This window comes from Lolium perenne, chromosome 7 (assembly GCF_019359855.2).
Source record: "Lolium perenne isolate Kyuss_39 chromosome 7, Kyuss_2.0, whole genome shotgun sequence".
NCBI lineage: Eukaryota > Viridiplantae > Streptophyta > Magnoliopsida > Poales > Poaceae > Lolium > Lolium perenne.
In genome coordinates, this window is record NC_067250.2 from 125785156 (window position 1) to 125803845 (window position 18690).

Consider the following 18690-nt stretch of genomic DNA (forward strand, 5'->3'; position numbering starts at 1 on the left):
CCTGTTTCCTCATAGGGAAAGAGGGCACTGTAGAATTTCCTCTTGACCCACTTGTCATCCGCATGACTAGCTCCAAGGTCTCTCAAGGTCACAACAAGAGTGGTAATGCTCCGGTACAAGTCTTCAAAGGTATCCCCTTCAATCACGACAAAGACATCCGCGTTGATGTTGACCTCATCGAACTTTGAGCTTTGTATGCTCTCATTGCCAAGGAAGAGATTCTCAAGTTGGTCCCATGCCTCCTTAGTGGTCTTGCATGAGCGGTTGTGAGAACGGTCCTTGAGGATCACCACCAAATAGATCATGTGAAGGGCGATGGTGTTGAGTTGGTCACCAACCACCTCCCTCCGCGTCAGATTTTCGGGGTTGTACTGCTTGAAGCCCTCCTTGATTATCCTCTAGAGTTGATTTGAAGAGTTGTGAATTTGTTATTGCATCAAAATTGCCAATTTGTAAAACAAGATGAATCAAGAGCGGGTGGCGGATGAGATGAATCATATGAATTGGAGGATTAGGAATATATTTATTTGGTGGTGGCATCATATGACTATCATCTGAATCCTTCTTGTCCTAGGATCTTCCTTTCCCTTAGGAGTGGAAGTGTCTGTGTCTCCCACCTTTTTCTCTTCAAGAGGCGTGTCCTTTGCAGGGACAACCTCAATGAGTGGATTATGAGCGGATTATTTGGAGGGGAGGTCCCGACACTAGGAGTGTGGGATTTTCTTTGGGAGCAAGGAAACCTAGAAGCAAGGATTACATTCGCCATGAAAGGATAACTCCAATTGGTTGGCTAGGGAGAGAGCTCCACGAATTTCAAGATTAGGAACAATGGAGGAGAGAGAGGGGAGAGAGACAAAGTCTTGGCTAATATTTGGGGGAAGAACCCCTATTTATAGGTGCTCTTCAGATCCAACCGTTACACACAAAAACTGCTAAAACATGAACTTCCGGTCGATTCAGGTGGTAGTACTACCGGGCCAAAAGGCTGCCCAACAGTCACTTCAGAAAAAGTTTCAGACAGAAGTTGGGCGGTACTACCGGTGGTCGGTAGTACCGGCCAACTACAGCCAGACGCCATAACCATCCAAGTAACCTCCGGTATCCAAAAGACAAACTTGTGGAACTTGAGTACAAGTAGGGTGGTACTACTGGTGACCGGTAGTACCAACAACCATCTGTCCGAGCCAAGATTTCTACGAGTATCCTTAAATACTCTGAAGTCCATTTTTGAGAACAAGGGGGGATGTTGGGCGGTACTTGAAGGAGATATGCCCTAGAGGCAATAATAAAGTGGTTATTATTTATATCTTTATGTTTATGATAAATGTTTATATATCATGCTAGAATTGTATTAACCGAAACATTAGTACATGTGTGATATGTAGACAAACAAGAAGTCCCTAGTATGCCTCTTAAACTAGCTTGTTGATTAATAGATGATTAGTTTCATAATCATGAACATTGGATGTTATTAATAACAAGGTTATGTCATTGTGTGAATGATATAATGGACACACCCAATTAAGCGTAGCATAAGATCTCGTCATTAAGTTATTTGCTATAAGCTTTCGATACATAGTTACCTAGTCCTTATGACCATGAGATCATGTAAATCACTTATACCAGAAAGGTACTTTGATTACATCAAACACCACTGCGTAAATGGGTGGCTATAAAGGTGGGATTAAGTATCCGGAAAGTATGAGTTGAGGCATATGGATCAACAGTGGGATTTGTCCATCCCGATGACGGATAGATATACTCTGGGCCCTCTCGGTGGAATGTCGTCTAATGTCTTGCAAGCATATGAATGAGTTCATAAGAGACCACATACCACGGTACGAGTAAAGAGTACTTGTCAGGAGACGAGGTTGAACAAGGTATAAAGTGATACCGAAGATCAAACCTCGGACAAGTAAAATATCGCGAGACAAAGGGAATTGGTAATATATGTGTATGGTTCATTCGATCACTAAAGTCATCGTTGAATATGTGGGAGCCATTATGGATCTCCAGATCCCGCTATTGGTTATTGGTCGGAGTGAGTACTCAACCATGTCCGCATAGTTCTCGAACCGTAGGGTGACACACTTAAAGTTGGATGTTGAAATGGTAGTTCTTGAATTATGGAATGGAGTTCGAATATTTGTTCGGAGTCCCGGATGAGATCCCGGACATCACGAGGAGTTCCGGAATGATCCGGAGAATAAGATTCATATATAGGATGTCATTTTATGTGAAATAAAATGTCGCGGAAGGTTCTATGGAAGGTTCTAGAAGGTTCTAGAAAAGTCCGGAAGAAACCACCAAGGAAGGTGGAGTCCACAAGGGACTCCACCTCCATGGCCGGCCAGCCCTAGTGGGGGTGGAGTCCCAAGTGGACTCCACCATAGGTGGCCGGCCACCCCCCCACATGGGAGGTGGGAATCCCACCTTTGGGTGGGAGTCCTAGTTGGGCTAGGTTTGCCCCCTCCTATGGAAGGTTTTGGTTTCGGGTCTTATTCGAAGACTTGGACACCAACACTTGGGATCCACCTATATAATGAGGGGCCAAGGGAGGGGGCCGGCCACCCCAAGTCCATAGCTTGGCCGCCCCCCTTGAGTGGCCGGCCACCCCCTCCCAAACCCTAGCTTTGCTCCTCCACTTCATATTTCCCGCGTAGCTTAGCGAAGCTCCGCCGGACTTCTACACCGCCACCGACACCACGCCGTCGTGCTGTCGGATTCAAGAGGAGCTACTACTTCCGCTGCCCGCTGGAACGGGGAGGTGGACGTCGTCTTCATCAACAACCGAACGTGTGACCGAGTACGGAGGTGCTGCCCGTTCGTGGCGCCGGAACCGATCGTGATCAAGATCTTCTACGCGCTTTTGCAAGCGGCAAGTGATCGTCTACCGCAGCAACAAGAGCCTCATCTTGTAGGCTTTGGAATCTCTTCAAGGGTGAGACTCGAGACCCCATCTTTGCTACCGTCTTCTAGATTGCATCTTGGCTTGGATTGCGTGTTCGCCGTAGGAAAATTTTTGTTTTCTATGCAACGTTATCCTACGGTGGTATCGAGCCGTGTCTATGCATAGATGGTTGCACGAGTAGAACACAATGGTTTGTGGGCGTTGATGCTCTTGTTATCTTTAGTTTGAGTACTTTGCATCTTTATGGCATAGTGGGATGAAGCGGCTCGGACTAACTTTACATGACCGCGTTCATGAGACTTGTTCCTCGTTCGACATGCAACTTGTATTGCATAAGAGGCTTTGCGGGTGTCTGTCTCTCCTACTATAGTAAAGATTCAATTTACTCTTCTATTGAAAACATTAGTATCAACGTTGTGGTTCATGTTCGTAGGTAGATTAGATCTCTCGAAAACCCTAAACCACGTAAAATATGCAAACCAAATTAGAGACGTCTAACTTGTTTTTGCAGGGTTTGGTGATGTGATATGGCCATAATGTGATGATGAATATGTATGAGATGATCATTATTGTATTGTGGCAACCGGCAGGAGCCTTATGGTTGTCTTTAAATTTCATGTTGAGTAGTATTTCAAAGTAGTTGTAATAGTTGCTACATGGAGGACAATCATGAAGACGGCGCCATTGACCTTGACGCTACGCCGACGATGATGGAGATCATGCCCGAAGATGATGGAGATCATATCCGTGCTTTGGAGATGAAGATCAAAGGCGCAAGAACAAAAGGGCCATATCATATCACATATGAACCGCATGTGATGTTAATCCTTTTTATGCATCTTATTTTGCTTAGATCGCGACGGTAGCATTATAAGATGATCCCTCACTAAAATCTCAAGATAATAAAGTGTTCATCCTTAGTAGCACCGTTGCCAAGTCTTGTCGTTTCGAAGCACCTCGTGATGATCGGGTGTGATAGATTCAATAAGTACATATAACGGGTGCAAGACAGTTTTGCACATGCGGATACTAAGGTGGCCTTGACGAGCCTAGCATGTACAGACATGGTCTCGGAACACGTGATACCGAAAGGTAGAGCATGAATCATATGGTTGATATGATGAACACTTTGAGTGTTCGCCATTGAAATCACACCTTTTCTCGTGATGATCGGGTTTAGGTGCGGTGGATTTGGTTCGTGTGATCACTAAGACAATGCGAGGGATATTGTTTTGAGTGGGAGTTCACTTAGGTTTTTAATTATGTTGAATTAAAATTTGAACTCAATTTGTCATAAACTTAGTCTAAACTATTGCAAATATATGTTGTAGAGATGGCGTCCCCAATCAATTTTAATCAGTTCCTAGAGAAAGAGAAACTTAAGAGCAACGGTAGCAACTTCACCGATTTGGTTCCGTCATGTGAGGATCTTCCTCTCTGGCGGAAATCGCAATTTGTGCTTGATGCACCGCTAGGTGACCCTCCCGCAGAAGATGAATCCGATGAAGTAAAAGCTGTTTACGCGACTCGGAAAACTCGGTACTCTCAAGTTCGGTGTGCCATCCCGTGCGCAATGAATCCGATCTTCAAAAACGTTTTGAGCACCATGATCCTCATGAGTTGATGAATGAGCTGAAAGCTATATTCGAGACTCATGCGGCAGTGGAATGCTATGAAGCATCGAAACATTTCTTCACTGTATGATGGAAGAAGGCAGCTCCGTTAGTGAGCACATGCTCGCCATGACCGGGCATGCGAAGAAACTCAGTGACTTGGGAATAGTGATTCCTAACAGATTGGGGATTAATCGTGTCCTTCAATCACAGCCACCAAGTTACAAGAACTTTGTGATGAACTACAATATGCAGAACATGAACAAGGAGTTACCTGAACTTTTTGGCATGCTAAAAGCTGCTGAGATTGAGATCAAGAAAGAGCACCAAGTGTTGATGGTCAACAAGACCACCAGTTTCAAGAAACAGGGCAAGTCTAAGGGAAAATTCAAGAAGGGTGGCAAGAAAGCTGCCACGCCTCCTATGAAACCTAAGAACGGCCCTAAGCACGATGCTGAGTGCTATTATCGCAAGGAGAAGGGACACTGGAAGCGTAATTGCTACAAGTATCTGGCTTATCTGAAGAGCGGCCTTGTCAAGAAGAAGAAAGAAGGTATATTTGATATACATGTTATAGATGTTCATTTCAACGGTTCTCGTTCTAGTACTGGTATTTGATACTGGTTCGGTTGCTCATATTTGTAACTCGAAACAGGAACTAAAGAATAAATGACAACTGCTGAAAGATGAAGTGATGATGCGCGTTGAAACGGATCCAAGGTCAATGTGATCGCAGTCGGCACACTTCCTCTACATCTACGTTCGGGATTAGTTTCAAGCCTAAATGATTGTTATTATGTACTGCGTTGAGCATGAACATTATATCTGGATCTTGTTTAATGCAAGACGGTTATTCATTCAAGTCTGAGAATAATGGTTGTTCTATTTTTATGAATAATATCTTTTATGGTCGAGCACCACAAAAGAATGGCTTATTTCTATTAGATCTCGATAGTAGTGATACGCATATACATAACATTGATGCTAAGCGAATTAAACTTAATGATAATTCTACTTATATGTGGCACTGTCGTCTTGGTCATATTGGAGTGAAACGCATGAAGAAACTCCATCTTGATGGATTACTTGAATCACTTGACTTTGAGTCACTTGATAGATGCGAAGCATGTCTAATGGGTAAAATGACAAAGACTCCATTTTCTGGTATGATGGAGCGAGCCATCGATTTATTGGAAATCATACATACAGATGTATGTGGACCAATGAGCGTAGCATCGCGCGGTGGTTATCGTTATGTTCTAACCTTCACAGATGATCTGAGTAGATATGGGTATATCTATTTCATGAAACATAAATCCGAAACTTTCGAGAAGTTTAAGGAATTTCAAAGTGAAGTAGAAAATCAACGTAACAAGAAGATCAAATTTCTACGATCTGATCGTGGAGGTGAATATCTGAGTTATGAGTTTGGCATGCATTTAAAGAAATGCGGAATACTTTCACAATTGACACCGCCGGGAACACCTCAACGAAACGGTGTGTCCGAACGTCGTAATCGAACTCTCTTAGATATGGTTCGTAGTATGATGTCTCTTACCGATTTGCCGTTATCATTTTGGAGTTATGCATTAGAGACAGCCGCATTCACTTTAAATAGAGCACCATCAAAATCCGTAGAAACGACACCGTATGAATTATGGTTTAATAAGAAACCTAAGTCATCGTTCCTGAAAGTTTGGGGTTGCGAAGCCTATGTAAAGAAGTTACAACCGGACAAGCTAGAACCCAAAGCGGAGAAATGCGTCTTCATAGGATACCCTAAGGAAACTATAGGGTACACTTTCTATCACAAATCCGAAGGCAAAATCTTTGTTGCTAAGAACGGAACCTTTCTTGAGAAAGAATTTCTCACTAAAGAAGTGACTGGAAGAAAAGTAGAACTCGATGAGATTGATGAATCTATACTCGTTGATCGAGTAGCGCAAAGATCGGAAGTTGTACTGTACCGCCTACACCGGCAACAGAGGAAGCTAATGATAATGATCATGAAACTTCGAACGAGGAAACCATCGAACCTCGCAGATCGACAAGGGAACGTGCCACTCCTGATTGGTATGATCCTTGTCTAAATATCATGATTGTAGATAACAATGATGAGGACCTGCGACGTATGAAGAAGCGATGATGAGCCCAGATTCCAACAAATGGCAAGAAGCCATGAAATCCGAAATGGGATCCATGTATGATAACAAAGTATGGACTTTGGTAGACTTACCTGATAGCCGAAAGGCTGTCGAGAATAAATGGATCTTCAAGAGAAAAACAGATCTTGATGGTAATATTACTGTCTATAAAGCTCGACTTGTCGCAAAGGGTTTCCGACAAATTCAAGGAGTTGACTACGATGAGACTTTCTCACCGTAGCGAAGCTAAAATCTGTGAGGATTTTGTTAGCAATAGCTGCATTTTTCGATTATGAGATTTGAGATGGATGTCAAAACGGCGTTCCTTAATGGAGATATTGAGGAAGAGTTGTATATGGTACAACCCAAAGGTTTTGTCGATCCTAAAAATGCTGACAAAGTATGCAAACTTCAGCGTTCAATCTATGGACTGAAGCAAGCATCAAGAAGTTGGAACCGACGCTTTGATAAGGTGATCAAAGACTTCGGGTTTATACAAAGTGTCATGGAGAGGCCTGTATTTACAAGAAAGTGAGTGGGAGCTCTGTAGCATTCCTGATATTATATGTAGATGACATATTATTGATCGGGAATGATATAGAACTATTAAGCAAGTTGTTAAGGGTTATTTGAATAATAGTTTTTCAATGAAAGACCTTGGTGAAGCATCGTATATATTAGGCATCAAGATTTATAGAGATAGATCAAGACGCCTAATAGGGCTATCACAGAGTACATATCTGGACAAGATTCTAAAGAAGTTTAGAATGGACGAAAGTAAGAAAGGGTTCTTACCTATGTTACCAGGCAAGGTATTGAGTAAAACTCAAGGACCGGCTACTACTACAGAAGAAAGAGAAAGGATGTGTAACATCCCCTATGCCTCGGCAAGAGGATCTATCATGTATGCCATGCTATGTACTAGACCGGATATAGCACATGCCGTTAGTTTGACTAGCAGATATCAAAGTGATCCGAGAAATGGAACACTGGACACGGTCAAGAATATCCCGAAGTACTTGAAAAGAACTAAGGATATGTTTCTTTGTTATGGAGGTGACCAAGAGCTCGTTGTAAACGGTTACACCGATGCAAGTTGGAACACTGATCCCGATGACTCTAAGTCACAATGCAGGTACGTGTTTATATTGAATGGTGCTGCGATGAAGCTGGGCAAGCTCGAAGCGGTGCACGGTGGCGAAGTCTTCAACAGAATCAGAGTACATAGCGGCTGTGAGGCTTCATCGAAGCGGTATGGATGAAGAGGTTCATTGTAGAGCTCGGTGTGGTTCCTAGTGCATTGGACCCATTAATCATTTCTTGTGATAACATGGGTGCCATCGCCAATGCACAAGAGCCAAGGTCACACAAGAGGCTGAAGCATATCAAGCTGCGTTACCACTCGATTCGCGAGTACATCGAAGATGGAGAAGTAAAGATTTGCAAAGTACACACCGATCGAATGTAGCAGATCCGTTGACTAAAGCTCTCCCTAGGGCAAAGCATGACCAACACCAGAATGCCATGGGTGTTAGGTATATTACAATGTAATCTAGATTATTGACTCTAGTGCAAGTGGGAGACTCAAGGAGATATGCCCTAGAGGCAATAATTATGTGGATTTTATTTATATCTTTATGATTATGATAAATGTTTATATATCATTCTAGTATGGTATTAACCTAAACATTAGTACTTGTTTTATATGTATACAAAAAAGAAGTCCCTATTATGCCTCTTAAACTAGCTTGTTGATTAATAGATGATTAGTTTCATAATCATGAACATTGGATGTTATTAATAACAAGGTTATGTCATTGTGTGAATGATATAATGGACACACCCAATTAAGCGTAGCATAAGATCTCGTCATTAAGTTATTTGCTATAAGCTTTCGATACATAGTTACCTAGTCCTTATGACCATGAGATCATGTAAATCACTTATACCAGAAAGGTACTTTGATTACATCAAACACCACTGCGTAAATGGGTGGCTATAAAGGTGGGATTAAGTATCCGGAAAGTATGAGTTGAGGCATATGGATCAACAAAGGATTTGTCCATCCCGATGACGGATAGATATACTCTGGGCCCTCTCGGTGGAATGTCGTCTAATGTCTTGCGGGCATAGGAATGTGTTCATGAGGGACCACTTACCACGGTGCGAGTAAAGAGTACTTGTCAGGAGACGAGGTTGAACAAGGTATAAAGTGATACCGAAGATCAAACCTCGGACAAGTAAAATATCGCGAGACAAAGGGAATTGGTAATATATGTGTATGGTTCATTCGATCACTAAAGTCATCGTTGAATATGTGGGAGCCATTCTGGATCTCAGATCCCGCTATTGGTTATTGGTCGGAGTGAGTACTCAACCATGTCCGCATAGTTCTCGAACCGTAGGGTGACACACTTAAAGTTGGATGTTGAAATGGTAGTTCTTGAATTATGGAATGGAGTTCGAATATTTGTTCGGAGTCCCGGATGAGATCCGGACATCACGAGGAGTTCTTAATGATCCGGAGAATAAGATTCATATATAGGATGTCATTTTATGTGAAATAAAATGTCGCGGAAGGTTCTATGGAAGGTTCTAGAAGGTTCTAGAAAAGTCCGGAAGAAACCACCAAGGAAGGTGGAGTCCACAAGGGACTCCACCTCCATGGCCGGCCAGCCCTAGTGGGGGTGGAGTCCCAAGTGGACTCCACCATAGGTGGCCGGCCACCCCCCCACATGGGAGGTGGGAATCCCACCTTTGGGTGGGAGTCCTAGTTGGGCTAGGTTTGCCCCCTCCTATGGAAGGTTTTGGTTTCGGGTCTTATTCGAAGACTTGGACACCAACACTTGGGATCCACCTATATAATGAGGGGCCAAGGGAGGGGGCCGGCCACCCCAAGTCCATAGCTTGGCCGCCCCCCTTGAGTGGCCGGCCACCCCCTCCCAAACCCTAGCTTTGCTCCTCCACTTCATATTTCCCGCGTAGCTTAGCGAAGCTCCGCCGGACTTCTACACCGCCACCGACACCACGCCGTCGTGCTGTCGGATTCAAGAGGAGCTACTACTTCCGCTGCCCGCTGGAACGGGGAGGTGGACGTCGTCTTCATCAACAACCGAACGTGTGACCGAGTACGGAGGTGCTGCCCGTTCGTGGCGCCGGAACCAATCGTGATCAAGATCTTCTACGCGCTTTTGCAAGCGGCAAGTGATCGTCTACCGCAGCAACAAGAGCCTCATCTTGTAGGCTTTGGAATCTCTTCAAGGGTGAGACTCGATACCCCCTCGTTGCTACCGTCTTCTAGATTGCATCTTGGCTTGGATTGCGTGTTCGCCGTAGGAAAATTTTTGTTTTCTATGCAACGTTATCCTACAGTACTTCCGGTTGCCAGTAGTATCGGCCAACTTCTTGCCACTTCTAGGTGTGAAGGAACCAAAGGAGCAGGGCAATAGACGAGGAGCCCTTGGCGCGAGTACAGGCCAAAACGGCTGGAACTTGTGGCCCTCCAGTTTTAAATAGAATTTTTTTAAAGAGGATAAGGAGAATGAGAGTAGGAATTGGGATGGTTGTGGGGCTGCAGATTTTGGTTTATGCGCTTGAAAAACAGGAACCCGCGTGGCCTTCCTACTAAACACAACTCCCTACTAACTATGAACAGAAACTAGGGACGACTAACTCCACTACTCTTTGACATCGCTCCAACACCGTCTTGGATGCCATCTCTAGCTTTTCCTGAAATCATAGCACACATGAAAACAATTCTTGTGTTGACATCCAAACACACAAAATCCACGAAAGGGCGGAAAATGTTATTTTAGTATGTACTATTGAAAGGACACGAATGCCGCCTAGAGGGAGGTTGAATAGGCAGTTTAAAACTTATACGATAAAGTCTTGAACAAATGCGAAACAAAACTAGTGTTTAATTTGTTAAGCACAAAACATATATAACTAGGGTTCACCTATGTGAAACAAAATATGCTAAGCAAGATGATACGTCCAAAACGTATCTACTTTCTCGAACACTTTTGCTATTGTTTTGCCTCTAATTTGTGTATTTTGGATACAACTAACACGGACTAACACTGTTTTCAGCAGAATTGCTCTGGTGTCTCGTTTTTGTGCAGAAATCCAACTTTCAGGAAAATCCCCGGAATTTATGTCGAAGGTCTTATTTTTTTAGAAAAATTACGGAGCCAGAAGGGCAAGCCAGGTGGAGGCCCGAGGCCCCCACACACCAGGCCGGCGCGGCCCAGGAGGGGGGCGCGCCGCCCTACTGTCTGGCCGCCACGGCTGGCCTCTGACGCCCCTCTCTGGACTACTTAAGGGTTTCGATCTAAAAACGCGAGACGAGAAGTCGAAGTCGCCAGAAACCATCCAGTACGCCGCCACCGTCGCGAAACTCCGTCTCGGGACCAGAAACTCCGTTCTGGCACTCCGCCGGGACGGGGAATTGGAGGAGATCATCGCCATCATCACCACCGACGCCTCTCCATCGACCAGCCATGTTTCCCCCATCCATGTGTGAGTAATTCCCCCGCTGTAGGCTGAAGGGGATGGTAGGGATTTGATGAGATTGGTCATGTAATAGCATAAGATTGTTAGGGCATAGTGCCTAGTATCCGTAGTTGGTACTTTTATGATATTGTTGCAACTTGTTATGCTTAATGCTTGTCACTAGGGCCCGAGTGCCATGATCTCAGATCTGAACATGTTATTGTTTCATGATGATATGCATTGTTTTATGATCTTACCTGCAAGTTGTATACACGTATTGTTGTCCGGAACCCGAGGCCCCAAAGTGACAAAAATTGAGACAACCGAAGGGGAAGGCGGTGATATGAGGATCACATGTGTTCACAGAGTGTTAATGCTTTGCTCCGGTGCTCTATTAAAAGGAGTACCTTAATTTCCAGTAGATTCCCTAGAGGCCCGGCTGCCACCGGCTGATAGGACAAAAGATGTTGTGCAAGTTTTTCATTGCGAGTACGTACGACTATATATGGAACACATGCCTATTGATTGATTAGTACTTGGATACCACTTTATTACTATCTGCAAATGCTCTGCTTTGATTGTTACATGAGTTTCTCTCATCCATGCAACGCCCGTCATCCATCCCTGTGCCTACAGTATTTTAATCCTGCTGTTTACTATAATCACTACTGCTGTCTTTGTTACTCTGCTGCTGTTATTTCACTATCGCCATCGCTATAAAATCAGCATTATCGATAAACACTCTTGCGAGCAAGTCTGTTTCCAGGTGCAGCTGAATTGACAACTCCGCTGTTAAGGCTTTCAAGTATTCTTTGTCTCCCCTTGTGTCGAATCAATAAATTGGGTTTTACTTTCCGCGAAGACTGTTGCGATCCCCTATACTTGTGGGTCATCAAGACTATTTTCTGGCGCCGTTGCCGGGGAGCATAGCTTTATTTGGAAGTTCACTTGGATTGATATTGTTCGCTGCAACTTCTCCATCATGGGTAAACCTCGCGATACTAAAGTCGCCATATTACCATCCGCTACAAGAAAAGGTACAACTCTGAGTACCTCTGCTGCTCTTGATTCACCATCTGTGATAGATAAACTTGTTTCACCACCACAAGTTTCACATGCTGGTACTTCTGCTAGATCTGAAAATTCCTCTTATAATTTTGATGATGCTTCTACTGTACTTGATAATGATGGTTCGTTGGGATCTTTTCTAGATGCTACAATTGCTAGGTCTAGACAAATTGAAAATACTGAAACTCCTAATGAAAATGCTGCTACACCTGTTAATTCACCTGAGTCTGTTGAATACTCTAGTGATGATCCTGATGAGGATTATGTGGAACTTGATGATGATTTCATTGATAAATGCAATGCTACTACTGATGCAAGTAAAATTAAAAAGTTTCTTGCACAACATACTGTTAGATATAAACTGTCTCCTGATCCTAAATTTGCCACATCTCCTATAAACATTAAGGATAAGGATTATGATTTTTCTCTTGATCTATCTCATATATCTATTGTTGAGAAAACACTTTTTTGTGGTACTGAAAAAGAAAGTGATGTAGAACACATGATTGAGCTATCTACTCTGAGTAGCTTATTTTCTGATGATGTTAAGTTGCGTACTTATTTCGTTGCTAAAATTTTCCCTTTCTCATTAAAGGATGATGCTAAAACTTGGTATAATAATTTGCCTCCTGATTCTATTGATAGTCCAAAAGATTTGCTTGATGTTTTCTTTCGGAAATACTTTCCTGCTAGTGCTCAACATATTGCTTTGCAGAGAATTTATAATTTTGACCAGGAAGATGGAGAGAAATTGCCTGAGGCTTGGGCGAGATTTTGCTCTCTTATCAGAGCTCGACCTGGACATGATTTGGAAAAGCATGATTTACTTGATATATTTTATAGTGGACTAACCATTGAGTCTAGGGCATACTTGGATAGTTGTGCTGGTTGTGTTTTCAGGTGCTATCTTCAAATCTTCCTAGTTTTTTTTTGTTTATCTTCACATCTCAAGGAGAAGTTGTCTATGGGCCCCACATACATGAAGTCACAAGAATTCTTAAGATAGAAATAAAATTTTGAATAAGATGAGGACACAAACCCTCTTGTGTTTATTAAGAGTGGTAAATATAAAATGATAGGAAAGCAAAAAAATGTAACATAGAAAAATAAAATAATCTGTAAGTTCGATTTTTTTGTTAGAGGTTCTATAATGGATTCTTTTGAATTTGGGTTTGACATTGGGTTATGATGCAGTTCAAACTTAATGTTAACCACATGTTTTCCTTTATTATTTATGGTACATTTAATGATTGGAATAGAAAGATAAAATTCCAATAAAATGCTTATGATATGGGCAATGGTAACCATATACTATGAAACCATTGAGTGGAGCTACAAATCGCAAAAAAAATTATATTGTTTTTAAATCAATAAGCTTTGGCACATGTTCATCGACGGTTCCCTCTACAAAGGGTCTTTCTACTTCTTTCTGAGTCAAGAGACGCATGTAAGTCTCTTAGAAATCTTTCTTCACAAATACTTAGGAACAATTCATCTACATGAAGCTCTGCTAATGTTTACACCATGCACAACTTTCACATTCACGAGTTTCCAACATTGTTTCATAGTACTTTGAAAGAGATGATTAATTTCATGCTATTTTTTCATTCTTGAATATTTATTTATTTATTACTTAATGTGATGATTGTTGATCATTCCTTTATATAGTGATATTATACATTGAGTAATTGTGATCATACTATACATTGTATTTATGATAACAAACTACAATTTTTTTTTTACTTTCTTTATGCTCGAGGACGAGTATAGATTGATCTTGAAGATATTGATACATCAAAAATATATGTATGAAATTTCTAGTTAATTATACTAATATCTCATATATTTTGCATCATATCATGAGTTACTGCTACTGTTCGGACTCCGAGTGCTGAGTTCAATAGCAAGTGGTTCTTTCCCCCCAAGGATGACACATGGTTTATATCAAACACAAGGGAATTTGCAAGTTCTCTTACCTTTTCTCTTCTAGCATTTCTCTTCCCTTCTCCTCTCTAGCAATCTGTAAAATAAATCCCTTAGTGTTCGATATAAACCATGAGTCCCCAAACCTTTCGTGGTAATAAGGGTTGTAACTCAGATTTTTTCTAGTTACGCGTGATGTTGCAATTGAGAAAAATATCTTGAACCCTTTGATTCTATTGTGATTCGTGCTAATCATAAATTGCAACTGAAATCTACGACGAATTAAAACAATTATCATAGTCGCATTTTTTTTGTCACCCCCTTAATATTTGGCTTAAGCCTCATCGAGGAAAACAAATATAAGATACTACAAAATAAAGTATACTTAGTATCTAAGCACCGAAATGTGCGAATTATGTGGCTACTTTTTGTATATATGGATTTGAAGAAGAAGAAAACGATATGACCGTCGACTGATTCCACAGAAAAGAGTCATGTAAATTTCTAATTTAACAAGTATTTGTGTGTTTTTGAAAGGTGTGATGGGCCTATGGACGACCGCGTGTCGTGACGATATAAACCCCCGGGATCCAAACTCAAACTAGCACGAGAGAGAGGCGGGCGGAGACAGAGCGCATACTGACATCAGAACAGAGAGTGCTCTGCTCAGCTCAGCTCAGCTAAGCGAGCGGCCCAGCCTCGCCCTCAGCAACACAACACAGTCATCGCAGCAAGAAACAGTCGCCCAAGATGATGCTCGCGTACATGGACCACGCCACCGCCGCCGCCGCGGAGCCGGAGACCATGGAGCTGGCCACGGTCGCCGACGCGGCGGAGTGCGCGGCGGCGCGGGACTTCGGCGGGCTGGTGAGCGCCCGGCCCGCGGCGGTGGTCCGTCCGGCGAGCGCGGACGACGTGGCCAGCGCCATCCAGGCGGCGGCGCTGACGGCGCACCTGACGGTGGCGGCCCGCGGCAACGGGCACTCGGTGGCCGGGCAGGCCATGGCCGACGGCGGGCTGGTCCTGGACATGCGCGCGGTCGCCCGGCGCACGCAGATGCAGCTCGTGTTGCTGAGCGGCGCGGCCTTCGCGGACGTGCCCGGCGGCGCGCTGTGGGAGGAGGTCCTCCACTGGGCCGTGTCGAACCATGGGCTCGCGCCCGCGTCCTGGACGGACTACCTCCGGCTGACCGTCGGCGGCACGCTGTCGAACGGCGGCGTGAGCGGGCAGTCGTTCCGGTACGGCCCGCAGGTGTCGAACGTGGCGGAGCTGGAGGTGGTGACGGGCGACGGGCAGTGCCGGGTGTGCTCCCCGTCCGCCCACCCGGACCTCTTCTTCGCCGTCCTCGGCGGGCTCGGGCAGTTCGGCGTCATCACCCGCGCCCGCATCCCGCTGTCCCCCGCGCCGCAGACGGTAATAATCCAGGAGGAACGCTGTCTCGTCGTTGAACGATGCATGTATGTATATCGGCCGGAGGAAGCTGACGGTGGTGTCTCATTCGCAGGTGAAGTGGACGCGCGTGGTGTACTCGAGCTTCGCCGACTACGCGGCGGACGCGGAGTGGCTGGTGACGCGGCCGTCGGAGCGGGCGTTCGACTACGTGGAGGGCTTCGCGTTCTGCCGCAACGACGACCCGGTGAACGGGTGGCCGTCGGTGCCCATCCCCGGCGGCGCCCACTTCGAGCCGTCCCTGCTCCCCGCCGGCGCCGGGCCGGTGCTCTACTGCCTGGAGGTGGCCCTGTACCAGCACCACCACCAGCATCCCGACGACGTGGACGAGGTACGTAGGCAAGGCAGAAAATCTAGCCGTAAATCATCCATCAGGCAGGCGGTCACCCTGCGGTGGCGTACTTTTCTGCTTGGGGGATGTCTGCTTCGCGGTGTATCTTCCGCTGGATTCGGTGACGGGCGCCTCTCCCCAAACTGCCCCCCGCGCGTCCCGCCAAACACCCTACGGGCGACGGCCCCCACCCCCACTCGCACCCACTCTCTAGTGCACGGCCTCGCCGGGCGCACGACTGGCGTCCTCATCACGGCCGATCTCGCTCGCGCGCCATGAGCGTACAATGTGGGTCGAGCCCACCTCGGCTCGGCGTCAGTGACGCGATTCCCCTGCCGCGCCCGTGACGACGAGGATCCCGTCTTTTGGCACCACCCACACGCCCTCTTGCTCCTCATCCTCACCTCACGTCTTGTCCCCACGGAAACACCTCATTCATCCACCATCGATCGCCCTGTGACGCGAGCCTATGTCGTCGTCGTCGTCGTTATTCATTCATTCAGCCTCGTGCTCATGTCTGTTCGCGTGTCTATATGTGCAGAGGGTTGGGGAGATGCTGCGGCCGCTCAAGTACGTGCGCGGCCTGGAGTTCGCGGCGGAGGTCGGGTACGTGGAGTTCCTGTCGCGCGTGAACCGGGTGGAGGAGGAGGCCCGCCGGAACGGCAGCTGGGCGGCGCCGCACCCCTGGCTCAACCTCTTCATCTCCGCCCGCGACATCGCGCACTTCGACCGCGCCGTCATCAACGGCATGCTCGCCGACGGCATCGACGGGCCCATGCTCGTCTACCCCATGCTCAAGGCCAAGTGAGTATATATGCTGACGCGCTACTTCTTCCTTGCTTGAATTGCTTCCGTCTGCATGCATGCCGCCGTACAGATCGAGTTGCCATTTGGGGCACGCACACGCATGTGAGCTCGCCCTAGCTGACGTTTACTTGACTGGGATCGTCGCCGATTTGCCCCTCCGTACTAGTTCCTTACAATAAAGACGGCCGGCGGGCTTCTCCCTTCCCTCCCCAGTAATCTGTTTTGGATTTTGTCTTGTCAGATTAGCTTAGCAGCCACTAACTCGAGTCCTATGATTGATAAATTATCATTACCCGGCCCGGCTCCACGCCAACGCACCTCTCGTTCAGCCACAGCCCTTGTCTCCCCGGCGGGCCCGCCGCTCCGATAGCGCCATTGTTTACCACAAGTTCCTCTCTTTTGTCGTAATACTAACACGTTGCTGTGTAACTTGCTGCTAATTAATGCCGCAGGTGGGACCCTAACACGTCGGTGGCCCTGCCGGAGGGCGAGATCTTCTACCTGGTGGCGCTGCTGCGCTTCTGCCGGCCGTCCGGGACTGGCGGCCCGGCGGTGGGCGAGCTGGTGGAGCAGAACGCCGCGGTGGTCGACGCCTGCCGCCGCAACGGCTACGACTTCAAGACCTACTTCCCGAGCTACCGCGCGCAGTCCGACTGGGCGGCCCACTTCGGGTCCAAGTGGGCCCGCTTCGTCGACCGCAAGGCCCGCTACGACCCGCTCGCGATCCTCGCCCCGGGCCAGAAGATCTTCCCCCGGACCCCCTCCGCCGGCGCACGGGCCATCGTGTAAGGCGATCTTGCCGGCGATGGCGATCATGAAATACTGTTGTTGGCGATAATGATGGCGGCTGATTCGGGCGATTGGTGGCGATGATGAATCGGAGATCTCGATCGACGAGGGGGTAATCGTGATGATGATATAGGGTCGCTGTTAGGTGCATCGGGGAGGGGACAGAGGGGGCCGGCGGACGCTGTCGAGGGCCTTGCTTGATCCAGGGAAGAAGGGTTGCAAAGATAACGAAAGCTGTGACCTTTCTCTACGTCCTTGCTCTTCTTTTTTGCACCTGCCTGCTGCCTGCTGCCTGTGATGGATCGGTCGATCGACGCAAACATCTCGCGAGGGGCCCGTGTCCCTCGACCATCCACTTGTGTAATTGTCGCCATCTCACCGTTATTTCGCGCGCGGCATGCTTAATTTGCCGTAGCCGCGCGCCCCTGGCTCGGCACCGCTACCGCCGAACTAAAAGCACCGGGAGCCGCAAGCAGGGCCGAAGCAACAGCAGCAAGTCCTGGAATGCCCCTGCACATCCAGTGCAGGTTTGGACATTGGCAGGAATTAACCTGCATCCCTAGACTGTCCAACCCCTACTGTGGAGAAGACTGCACATTGGCACTCGGAGCCGAATTCCGTGAAGCCGCGCCATCGAAACACCATCTTGCACAAGCCACGAAAAACTGCCACTGACGGAAGGGACAAGGGCCAAGCGAAGAGGAGAAGCACCAGCGCCAAAAGGATGAAGAACCGGCTCAGAGACCACCTCGCTGTGCTGCTGCCGGAGGAGGGACCCTTCCTCCTCACCTGTGCTCGAGGGTGTCGACCCACCAGGAAAACAGGACATAGAAGTGGTTTAGCACCCAAAAAGCTTTGAACTTGCTGGGAAGCGCCTCCGACCTTGCCAACACCATGCCCACACCGCACCATCGTCCAAGCCTCCAAACTGTCAACTCCTCCGTCCCCTCATCCCAAAGCGGCGCCTCCAAGGAGGAGAACGACGCGGAGCGCCGTCGTCGCTCGACCAAAGCCTAGATTTTCACCCGGGGTGGAGGGGAAGGGAAAGGTAAGGTAACCTCATCCGCCCTTCAAGAAGGAGAACGACAACCAAAGTCGTCGTTGCAGATGTGGCTGAAGAAGCCAGCCAAGGGTTTCCCCCGGAAAACCACCTGAACGCCT

General features: G+C 46.7%; 1 protein-coding gene across 1 annotated transcript; it reads left to right on the forward strand.

The window, feature by feature from the left end:
* The first annotated feature begins 14742 nt into the window (after nt 1-14742).
* LOC127318545 (cytokinin dehydrogenase 11) lies at nt 14743-17779 on the forward strand. The gene is made up of 4 exons (XM_051349021.2): nt 14743-15566; nt 15658-15933; nt 16475-16737; nt 17193-17779. The coding sequence occupies exons 1-4, from the start codon at nt 14904-14906 to the stop codon at nt 17527-17529; spliced, it is 1539 nt and encodes a 512-aa protein (XP_051204981.1). The 5' UTR covers nt 14743-14903; the 3' UTR covers nt 17530-17779.
* Nucleotides 17780-18690: the final 911 nt, after the last annotated feature.